We start from the raw sequence: 12,459 nt of genomic DNA, 5'->3' as shown, positions 1-12,459 counted from the left end.
CTCCTGAAGAACCTCAGACTCAGAGAATTCAGCAGGACGCTTCTGAATGGTTAGTGAAAAAATGCCTTTCTATTTGTTTTGGAACTTAGCTAGCGGCTATCTCTAGAAGCTACGCAATTATAAAGTAAGCCTACACTAGTTGTAAGTAAACTATGTTTTACTGCTTCTTCACAAAACGTGAAGTTATGTCTTGCAAGTTTCAAGGTACCAAATTGTCATCCAACCCTCATTCATATCTAAAATGTGAATGCTATTATTGGTAGTAAATACTGGTATACCAGATTTCTTATTTCTATACTTTTATGACGTTACATGCAAGAATCATCATTATTTTATTTGTTTGTTTAGGTGCACATGTCGAAATTGTGCAACAATGCCATCAGAGCCTGAGAACATATGCTGCCAGGAGGTGCCACAGGTAACATCTTTACCTACACTTATATTTGCAATGTATGATTGCAGATAACATGCCACTGCAGATTCTTACCTTGTGTTATGCATAACAGGTTACAAGACGGCTGCAGCAGCTGGATGAAAGGCCTCCATGCATGACAGACCATCCAGGTTTAGAACCAGTCTGCCTAAATATGTTCTCTCTGCAGAACGCATACAACATTTACAGGGCTGACTACGGTCCTTTACAGCTACGGGGGATAGAGCAGTGAGTTTTATCTATAATAATCTACTTAGCTTCACAGTTCATACACCATCATAAAGTAAATATAGTCAGCCAATGCCACCAACTCAGATCTTATTTTTTCTGTTGAACATATAGCCAAGTATTCCCTAAGCAAATAGTGTATATTATCCATGAATTCACATGATAGAGCAGTGAGTTTTATCCCTAATAAACTACTTAGCTTCACTGTTCATACATCATAATAAAATAGTCAGCCAATGCCACCAACTTGGATCATATTTTTTCTTGAACATATAGCCAAGTACTTCCTAAGCAAACTGTATATTACCCATGAATTCACATGAAACATTTCACAGATAAAATAAACATTTATTGACTGCAGTCATTGTACATAGAAATACAGTATAAGTGAAGGATTCACTGAATCCAAATTAAAATAATGTGAACACAAATGTTGACATTATAGAACCTGTTGACTAACAATCTTCAATGTTCTCAGTCGTTACAGGTATTTAGCGTACAGAAGTTTTGTGAGCTGGTGCTGGGGCTTTCTTGGGCGGAAGATACGGGTGGTGATCCCATCATGTGTCGTTCTTCGGATACGTCTGGAGTTTTCTGATGCCCAGGGAAGATACGGAGGCTTCAAACCCCCCCCCCCCTTGATTGAATCTTGACACGTAGCTGGCGATGACCTCCTCCTTGTCTGGATGCTCATATTGTGAAGACAGGTCCGGTGGGATGTTCATGTTCAGAATCTCAGCTCTGTATGATGATGGGTCGACAAAGACCTTCTCCATGATCATGCACATCAAATCATCAACATACCCTGTACAAAACACACACACACACACACACAAACAAGACAGAAACAAAACAAAAAAAAGTGAATCACTACATTATTCAACAACTGTTCATATATTTACATTTTACACTTTGAGTTTTGTAGTTTCTCAGGTATTTAAGCTACTGTTTTTGGTTTATTTATTGTGTTGAAAGTACTGTTGCAGTACTTTGTGTCATGTACAACATAAATGTTTATTTTTTGAGTGGGAAAAATAAATTAACACTTACGGAATGTCGCCTCAGTCTTCACTGGTTTGACTCTGCATTCTCCCTTTCTGGATTTTGGGAAGCTCATTTTGAAGAGAGGATCCCCTGATGAAGTTGTAGCTTGTCCTCTATCAGCATTTTCGTTGTAGTGCAGAGCAGCCAGGTAGAGTCTTAGACAGTAAAAAGAAAATCAAACATGAAAACAATTGCAAGAAATGGGCAAATGTTCTCAGCAAGTCATCAGTTTAATTTACCTGCACAGCATTCCCAGATATGGATAGACCACGTTTTTTGGAGCGAACCGCAGGATAACGCTATGGAACGCCTCCAAAGAGGATGTCTGGTGGTGGGGACTGAGTTTTGCAATGTCCTTCAGCACCGTCTTTTTGGTCAGCTCCTTCTCCAGGTGGTAGAAAGCAGGAGTTGCTGAAAGACAAAAACATATTACATCATATTATTGGTAATGACCATAATTGCAGCTAATCAAATATAACCAAACCAGTTGAATGAAACAAACCTGCTGAGAGCCATTTACTCTTGTCCCTTGTAATGCGAACTGTGTGGAGGCATTTTGGGAAGATGGGGTCCTCATGCGTATGAATATCCTGGACATGATTCAGGAGGGACGTCCATTTAGCCACTCTCTCGGGCCCCGTTTTTGATGATGCAGCTGTCCAATAGATGTGGTTTCTGATGGCTGGCACCCACCTCTTTACTTTTTGGCAGTCCTTTTTTTTGCTGATTTTGTCTAGTTTCTTTGAAATTCCTACAAATCAGAATAAATACCTTTTTTCAGTAACAGTTAACCCAACATGAATGTGTTGTCATGAAGCTTTATGTGTAGACTTGAGAGGTATAGACCTACAAGCTGCTTTCTGTATGTAAAAAAGCCCACCAATACATTCAGCAAATATTTATGCAATTTCTTGCAATACAAGTAAATATACCTTTCTCCATGTGCCAGACGTCGTAGAATTGTGTGATGTTGTTCTCCCTCAGGAATTTCTGTATTTGTGGGTGACGGTCGGTGACGATGCACTCGAGGGTTACACCACGTGCACTCAACAATGCCAGGCTCCTCTTCAGGCCCTCTTTCTCCATGTTTGAGCTTCCACCAACCTCATTGCTCTGCCAAAAAAAATCACAAGTATGGATCCATATTTAAAATGTGTGTCATGGCAACATTGAAAACAAGAAAAAGAAACCGTAAAATTTCATTCGTCCCAACCCACCTGAACCAACTGGAGATCGACAACAGTGTTGGTGTTGAGGTCCATCGTGGTATAGCTACCAAATTTTGCACAGTGCCCTGTGAAAACATTGTCACAATATTGTATTGAAGTCAGGCATGTGTTTACAACAGTATTCTTATTCATTTACGACCAAACATATCCTAGTCTTCCCAAAAAACATACCTGGAGAGTCAGCCCTCATGTCACCACCAAGTATGGCTTTGTTTCCTTCGCTAAGCCGCTGCAGCATCTCCTCCTGCGATTTTTTCCATGTGTACACGATAGCTGGTTCTATGAACATTCTGGCATGCCGACGGAATGTGTCATACAGAAAAATCTGCAGACGCATTGCCTTGAACACCTGATGGTTGACAAAAACAACAACAGGTTTTTATAATATTAAACATTATCTGTCATATTCAACAATGGAGCAAGTTATTCTTTACTCATTCTTCATTTACCCGTTGAAGTTTGAAGAACGAGGCTCCACTGATATACACTGCTGCAGAAAGCTGTACGTTCCCAGCTGGTGTATTATCCAGAAGAGGCTGGCTGTTCCAACTTCGGGAATACTCACAGTGGTTGCACCGCTGTTCCACTGATAAAAATGTCCCAAGCCTTTTGGTTTTTACAGTGCATACACGCTTGCACACAGCACACACCTCGAACAGCTCCATGAGACAGGTCTCGTACACTATATACTTTCTGATCTCTTGTGTGGAAGTGGGTGCGGCATCTCTGGGGGGGCATAAAAGAAATAACAGTTTCAACAATGACCAAACAATTTCATGAAAGTAAAATGTAGCAGGACTGCTTAAATACACATCATCTGTTTCAGCAAACAAACTTAAAAGTGATTATATACATATAGACAAAGATATTTCTGTAACTCACGACATGACTGTTGTCTCCGTCAAAGCTGTGACCGAGTCTTCAGGGTCATAGGTTGGATCCAGCCCTTGAGACGCCATAATTGAGCTGCCCTCGAGAGAATCCTCCTCCTCCTCCTCCTCCAGACGAGGTCTCTTAGACGGCCGCTTTATGGGTGTTGAGCTTAGGACAGGCAGTGAGGCTATGAAGGGATCAGTGGACGTGCCAAAGTCCCTGCAGGACACAGTAGCCTGGACAGCTGTAACAAAAGTATATGTTTTATGATAACAGGGCATTCTCAGGAGTAAAACATGACAGAACTGTTACAGTACAAAGTCAAGCACTAAAGGCTGCAACCGCTCATTGATACACTTGATCAGAAGTCATTTACAATGTAGAACACTACAAACCTTCACTTCTGTAATGTGAATGAAGAGTCCTAACAGAGAGCTGTGTGCCAACACTGCGTCCTTTAGGTGGCTCAGTCTGGCAGCCAACATTCCTTGTAGTGCTAGCACGTAACACTGATGATGACGCCAATGATGTACTGGCCTATATAAAACAAAACAAAAAGAGAAGCAAAGTCAACTTTATCTTACACGTATAGCTATGCCAGCAGCTACATAAAGCATATAAAAAAGGATCACTCATAAATAAGCTACAGGAGAACAAAGTCGTTACACAGACCGGTTGGCTTAGAGTGAAAATTGTGCTGTGATGTAACGTTAGCAGTCAACCATAGCTTACACTCGTTTTGCCCCGGCCTATGCTAACATATTCCAGGTTAGAAAACATTTTCAAATGCATTATTTCACAAAATCCTGAAAACTTAGACCCGTCGGAGGGTGTGTGTATGTACTGCTTGTCTGACCGGGTCTCTGGGTTTGCATATGGAGACAGTGTTGATCGCGAACTAGAGGTTCGCGATTAGCGTTAGCTGGTACAGTGTGACACTGCTTGGTTAGTTCGTGTAAACTTGCTAAATAAACACAGCTAAATAAAATGCCTGTACATGCAGACATTTCCCTCGGACACGCATTTCATAAAATGCAGGATCAGAAATGTAATACACACAATGATTCTGCTGTAGTACTAACTTGCATGGTCAGAGAAGCTAACGTTAGCGGTTAGCCGCTAACAATACCTCGTTCTCAATGGCAAAACACACAGTACATCACGCACGGCACGAGTTCACCCTTATCTACAGAAACACACACCAAATTATTTGTATAACGTTACTTACATGTCCCTCGTCTGTTTGTATTCCTCGCAAAGTTGGAACTGCCTCAACGTCCAGTATAAGTCTGCCGACCACTCCAGCATTGTACTCGCCCAAGTTGGTGAAACAGTCGGCGGTAAAGTGGTTTGCACACACCAACAGCTTTTTTCCAACTTCTGCTGGGACATTGCCATCAAAAATAAACTTAAGCCATGCAGCTCTTTTGTCCTCTGCAGCTGGGACACGGTGGAGTGTTTGGTGTTGGTCCCTGCAGCCAACAACAGAGCATTTTTCCTTGCGCTTGGCCATGGCAAGTTCAGTAGCGTAATGGCGGATCTCCGAGACGGTAGCTGTACCTGGTGGGTGGAGACACCGTGCGGTGAAGGGAGGGGCAGTGGGGTAGCCATATGCAAATGAGTGGCCGTCGACGTGGACAGCCGCAGCAAATTTGACTGGTGTATCTGGAAACTGCAGGCAGGACCCCTTTAGAAACCTGTATCTCACTCAAAAATGCATGGATAGTCTTTTTTCAAAGTTTCCCGGCATGTGGCAGCACCGTAGACCCACAATAACACCCCAAATCCCAGAAAAAGTCAGTTTTTCATAATATGGGACCTTTAAAGGGACAGTGTGTAACGATATAAGTAATTTATTAACTCAAATCAACGTCTTCGTTCATAAGTAAGTCCTCATTGGTGTACAATTACCTCTGCCAACAATCTGCCTTATCCTCCTGAGCGAAGAATTACCTATCTGAATATACATAACATGGGCAAGCTCTATGGAGGCCACCATGTCTTTCCGGTTTTAAAAAAAACTACGGACTGCCGAGAGGGACACAAAGCACTACGTGGTACTAGTAGTAAGGCTAAACGCGTTTTCGCTCAGAGCTAGCTTGACTGCGGAACTGAGAGGGAGCTCAGCAAGTTTTATGTTTTTTATAGCCCTAATAACTAACTACATCTTTACCTCATTACTTGTATCAGTAGAAATACTCAACGCTGTTGGGAAAGAGTCCATATTTTGAAAATGAGTTTCTTGTCTGTCAGGGCCACCGTAGCTTCTGGAACGTCTCCAACGTCTTCAGAATGGGAGGGGTGAGCAAAGGAGTCTTGCAATGTAGAACCTCACAGCTAGATGGTGCTAAAAACTTGATATATTACACACTGTCCCTTTAAAAAGGCTGGTTGGCATTCCCTTGCTTTGAACCAGTAGGCACAGGTGTGCCACATCTCCCTGGCGAGCCTGACAAGTCTCTCCCTGTCACACTATGTGTGTGGGAATTATGCAAATCGCGCTCCACCATTCATTTCACAGGGACTTAATACCCATGAAAACCTGTTAGCTCGTACTAAAATTTTCTATAAAACATTCAAACCAATTAAACATAAACGCTTTGGTCCCCAATTATCCTTTCATCTGAAGACCTCCTTATCTATAATGTCTTGTACCGATGACCTTCATACTCACAGCCTTAAAATGACTACATAGTTGTTAAAGACACTACAGACATACAGACACTCTTCTCTTCCCAATCTCTCAAGCACTCACTCCAAGCAGGTTGAAGCCGGTTATCTGATCCATGCTGTGTTTTCAGTTTAGTCCACTTAAGTTGGGCATGGTTCAACTGAAACTTAAGCTAAAATAAGTAACAAGTAAGGGGTGTGTAGAGACAATACTATTTCTATGTGTCTGTATCATTATATCTTTTATGTCTTAGATGTTTTGGAATGGCTTTGCTACTGTTTCAAGAATAAATGTGATGTTGTCTGTTTGACATAATAGCCCTGGAATTCAGGCCAGAATGTCATTGGTAATAAATATTGAGCAGAGCACTCCCAAACTGTACGGTGTATGAGAGCAACGGTGCAAGTTTGTAGCCTAGTAGTATGATTTGTATGAGACAATTTTATGGCACATGCTTGTTAAATGACAGTGCTGTAGTGTTTCTATTGTTATTGTTAGTGTATCAATTCACAGGTCACCCTACTCACAGCTCCTAAAATTAAAGGTCCCATATTATACTGTTTTTCATCATTCACACAGCTGTCAGAGGTTCAACAACACTGTATTCGAAATGTTTTGCCCCAAACCCATCTGTGGTCCTGAATTTCAGCCATCTAAATGTCGCTCAAGTGAGCTCTGCCGAGAGCAGGCTATTTCTATTCCTACACCTTTAAATGCTAATGAGCTCAGTCTGTCAATGCCTGCCTTGCCTGCTACATGCTCCTCTAAGAGAGAGGATGCCGCTTACGCTAGCAGTAGCTTGGGCTAATGTCTGTGGTGGATGTAACACTATGGCTCGCCGAGATGCTGTCGTTCAACCATACCAGTTTGACCCAAAATCGGACCCAGAAGGAGAGGCTCCTGAAGAAATACAGTCTCTACGGCTGCAGCAGGACGTTTCAGAATGGTTAGTGTGTCTTAATATGTTACTTAGTTTGTTCGTGTGTGTTGCTACATTTACTACCATGTAGCTAATGGCTAACAGCTAGCGAAAGCTGTGTTTGTCTCCAAATAAAGGTCTCCAAACTCTTGGACACTGTTCGCATCGTCTGGTCTGCACATGTTTCCAGACTTTTTACTCTGACAACCAAGCTCCCTTGTAATATTATTAACGTTAAACTCACTTCAAACTCCATTGCATAGCAGACCGAAGCGGAGCTAAGTAGTTAGCAAATTTCAAGCTGACTTCACCATACTCGTAGGCAACTGCAAATACTATCAAAACGTTGCGATACTTACTGTGGCTTGGTGTGCAGGTGCTGGGTCCCGAATGGTTGAGACTGATCCTTTTACGAGGGTCAGTATCTAGGCAAAGCCAGCTTTTTACTGACCCTCGATACCGAAGCAGTCCAATGTGAAGCGTTAAGAATACATATACCAACAGGAAGCGTAGCCGGCACATTATTGTTAAAAATGAAATGCAACCACTGTCTCTTCGGTTGTCCTGTAGCTGGGACAGAATATAGGCACTTATGTTTATTTTTACACTTTAGTCCAATTGAGTTTGTCATGGTGCCCCTTAAACTTAAAGCAAAACTCACCAAAATGCAACCTAGGCTTTTTTTTGTTCATGTATTTGAGTCAAACATTTGTGTAAAAGCATAATTACGACTAAGAAGCACTTTTGAGATTTACCCTATTCTTGTTTTCGGGTCAAACTCATTTTTAATGGGAGTGCTATGGGCACTTTTACGATAGCATCAAAATAGCTATTTTTAAAACACTAAGAAGGCTCGACACAACATGAATCTTTGCTTGTGGTATCACCAGGGACTCTACACATGAACTCGAGCATTGGGAACATAGAGTGTGCATGGAAATTTACTGACTGTTCAGTGGGCAAGAAGCCCCCACACTCCTGTTGTAATAAATGGGTAGGTGAAGATGGTGGACACTTTAAAGTTGTAAAGGTGGGGCGCTGTTTAGCTCAGTGGGTAGAGCGGGCGTCCCATGTACAGAGGCTTTGTCCTCGCTGCAGCGGATGCAGGTTCAACTCCCGGCCTTGCTCCCTTTGCTGCGTGTCACTCCCCCGCTCTCTTATCCTGTTTTCTGTCAACGTCTTCAGCTGTCCTATCAATAAAGCCAAAAAGGCCAAAGAAATACTTTAAAAATTTTAAAAAAGTTCCAGGGGTACAACTAAACATCAAACGAAAAAAAGCGTCAAAGGTGTTTATCGATGTCAATGTAGGAACGGCTCATCTCATTGGCTGTGAAAACTGGCTCATTAAGCAAACTGAGAAATCTGTGAAAACTGAGGCAAGCTGAACCAAATGGTAACTGGAACTAAATCTGCAGACTGCAGCTAGAAAGAACACGTTGTCTTTCTTTTGCATACAATATATTCACTGGTCTCAGGATGTGTTTTGTCATAACACTGAATACAAAGAACAAAGGTCAAATATACATTTGCATGACCAAACTGTCAGTAAACTCAAGTGATACACTTCTTTCTAATAGACACCGAGTTAACAGGAATGTCAATATCTTATATCAGTGTAACCAAGTCTCCTTCAGATAATTGAGGATGCTGTGCTGTACTGAGTGGTCAGGGTGTGTTTGTTGGCAGCTGCTCTCCCCTCATTGCCGGTGTTTGAACAAAAGCATTGCCCTCTAGGTGATCAAGCTAGACAAGGATCCTGTGTGGCAGGAGGGGCAGCAGTGCCTCATTAGGGCGCTATTTAACAAAGCACTTTCTCTCCATACTGCAGAGAGGCATGTAACTGCAGCTCAACATTCCATGCCTTCCCTTTCAGCCCTCACAAAGGGGTATAAATCTCCTTTAGGCAGGATAATTACCAAGATAATTTTATCCATAATGATGCTTGTCAGTCAGGAGTGCTGATGAAATTAAAGAACTTCTCTGTAAAATGTCTCCCCCAGATTTATGTGTCAGGGAAAGAGGAAAAGAAAAAGAGAAACTTGAAGTCTTGGAAACTTTTCCATCTAAAATAGGCCTATTCCATAAATGTCTGCCATTCTAATTATGTGTACATCCCTCACCTGGCCTCAATTTAAAACATAGATAACAGATAACATATCGTTCATACATTATTCACATTATTATTGTGTGGTTTCTGTCATCAGAGAACATCACTCAACTTTACATTTAATTTGCTGTTCACACACATACTGGTAAATATGCATATTGTGGGCACATCATGGGAATCCAGGACAGGCCTTTCAACATAACTGTCTACTTGATAATCACACATTGTTGGAGAGGAAGCTGGAGGAAGTCAGCCTGCACCCTTGGTGAAGAGAAACTGCTAACTTTGATCCTGAGTTGGAATTCTTCCTACTTGTCTCAGTGTTTTTTTGTGTGTGTGTGTGTGTGTGTGTGTGTGTGTGTGTGTGTGTGTGTGTGTTCGTTTTTGTTTGTTTGTTTTTAAATGGGCTAGTTAAATTATTTCTGAGACACTGTTATGAGGCCTAGTGGCAAAGGTAAAGGTCTCCTCTGGATAAGATGAGATAAAAGGGGAAAAACAAAAGATGTCAATGTCTGAATGTTATAATATTTAGCATAAACAGCGGCAAACATTTCTTCAAGGAATACATGTCTTGCACTTCTTTTGAAAAAATTAACATGGAGGAAATGGGACTCTGTTTCCCGTTGTATCACTCAACAAAAGCGAATGAACAAATGCTTATGTCAAAGTTTGACAGTGACAGAATTAGAGCAGGGTTTTCTCAGTTCCCTGTCCCCCTCGGGGAACCTGGTAAACACAACTCAGAAAATACGTTTACTTTCATTGTCATTTGGAATCACATCATTTGCATTTTCTTGGAAAATGGAGCCACATAAAAACAACGATGCCACCAAGCGGGGTGCAAAGAGATGCATCTTTGAAACGGAACCTTAGAGCACTTCCATGGGATGAGCTGTCTGGTGATCAGCCCTGCAGGGTTTTAAAAAACTGTAATTCAGGAGGAGAAACTTCTCCAGATGACTTCAAGATTGCTGCATTCCTCCACTTATTCACGAACACTAATGGGGAGTGTAATAATTAGATACTGTCTTCTCCATCCACCTCCAGTCACAGTCACATTCACTGCATTTAGATGCAGAAATAGACACTCTGTACGAAGCTCAAAATTACACTTCCCAACACCTCTAAAGATTCACTCATCAACTTTGTCTATCTGGTTTTGTCAATCTGTACACAACAAGAAATAAAAAAACTATTCCTTATCAAACCACAGCCAAGTACAGTGAGTACACAGTTGCTCCGAGTTCAGAGCCTTGTAATCACAGTGAGGCTGCCATGATTTATTACTATTGTGCCTGTAAAGAGATCAAAACCTGTGCTCATGAATTCTATCTGTACTATAACAGAAGACATAGCAAGGAAGTGTGGAGTAAAAAGATACACTGTTGTTAGTCATACAAAATATTGCTGCTTGTTCAGTCGCAAAAGTATAGAGAAATCTGACACCATCTACTGCCTAAAGTTAGTCTTGACATTTTCAATATTTGAGAAATCTGTGCATAGCATGCACATCTATGTGTTTACACCCTAGTATTCACCCCCTTGGATGTTTCCCCTGTTATTGCTTAGAATAATGGTAAATATACAAAAAAAAATTAACAAGAAATTTACAAAAAAAACTATTTAAATGGAAAATGAAAACTGATTTTTACAAATTAATATTGAATAATTTAAATTATATAATGTTAAATAAGTGCTTAAGTATTCACCCCCAGTGACTGACCTTATTCAACAGAAGACCAGCTAATTGATTACCTGATTGCAGTGAATGTGTCTAAAGTGATTATAATAAGTGAGAATAAAGACACCTGTGTCTGGAAGGTCCAGACACTGGTTAATCAGTATTCCAGGCAACAATTACACTATGAAGACAATATAACACTCCAAGCAACTTCATGACAAGGTTATTGAAAAGTATAAGTCAGGGTGGTCACAAAAACATTTCCAAGTCACTGAACAGCCCTCGTGGTTCAGTTAAATTCCACCAAAATGGAGCTTGTCAGCCTTCAGACTATAAGCTATGTTTGGCAGACACCACACACTGCACATCACCACAGACACACCATCCCTGCTGTGAAGCATGGTGGTGGCAACATAATGCTGTAGGGATGTTTGTCAGCAGCAGGCCCTGGAAGGATTGTAAATGTGGAGGCTAAAATCAATGCAGCCAAACGTATGGACACTTTGGAGGACAACCTGATTCAGTCTGCACCAGAACGACAATTTGGAGAAGATTTCTTTTCCAGCAAGACAATTCCCCAAAGCAAACAGTAAAAGGTTCACAGAAATGGTTTAAATGCAACAAGTTGAATGTCCTGGGCTGAGTCAAAGCCCAGACCCTAATCCAATAGAAATTGTGGCTGGACTCACACCTAATCTTCAAGCAACCTGACAGAGCTTGAGCAGCAAAGAAGAATTGAGTAAAACTGCAGTGTCCAAATGTGCAAGCCACACACACTCAGTGCTGTGACTGCAGCCAAAGGTGAATCTACTAAATACTTAGTTGAAGGGAGTGAATATTTATGCAGTCACATATTTTACATTATATATTTCTAATTAATTGACATTACTTTGTAGAAATCTGTGTTCATGTTGACGTTACAGCAGTTTTTTGTTGTTGTTTTTTTGTAAATCTTTTTGTTGTGTATATTTTTTGTATATTGACCATGATTTTATTTATTAAAGCAATAAAAGGGGAAAACATCCTAAGGAGTGAATACTGCTTGTATATGCTATATATTTCATTTTTACACTTGTTGGTTTTATTTTCATTTCAATTTCTATTTAAATCATATCCAATGTGAGATATTTTCAATTCTAGAAGGAGCAACAATATTACTATATAGGTATCAATTAACTATTTCTGATGCTGATTCTTGGGCAGGTGCAGATTCCAGACATTGTATAGTGATTGTAACGTTTATGTTTATTTATCATTTAGTTTTTTATGAAGAA

At 40.8% G+C, this 12,459-nt stretch overlaps 1 protein-coding gene across 1 annotated transcript; it reads right to left on the bottom strand.

Annotated features, from left to right (window-relative positions):
- Positions 1-1,188: 1,188 nt before the first annotated feature.
- On the bottom strand, positions 1,189-5,409 carry LOC115595704 (uncharacterized). Its single transcript, XM_030440479.1, has 11 exons — positions 5,036-5,409; positions 4,203-4,344; positions 3,817-4,051; positions 3,384-3,660; positions 3,106-3,283; positions 2,923-2,999; positions 2,638-2,818; positions 2,208-2,456; positions 1,945-2,116; positions 1,712-1,860; positions 1,189-1,466 (listed from the first exon to the last, which is right to left on the bottom strand). Exons 1-11 carry the CDS (start codon positions 5,318-5,320, stop codon positions 1,222-1,224), a joined length of 2,190 nt encoding a protein of 729 aa, XP_030296339.1. The 5' UTR covers positions 5,321-5,409; the 3' UTR covers positions 1,189-1,221.
- Positions 5,410-12,459: the final 7,050 nt, after the last annotated feature.

Source organism: Sparus aurata, chromosome 14, assembly GCF_900880675.1.
Source record: "Sparus aurata chromosome 14, fSpaAur1.1, whole genome shotgun sequence".
NCBI lineage: Eukaryota > Metazoa > Chordata > Actinopteri > Spariformes > Sparidae > Sparus > Sparus aurata.
This window is presented reverse-complemented; position numbering and strand designations above follow the sequence as displayed.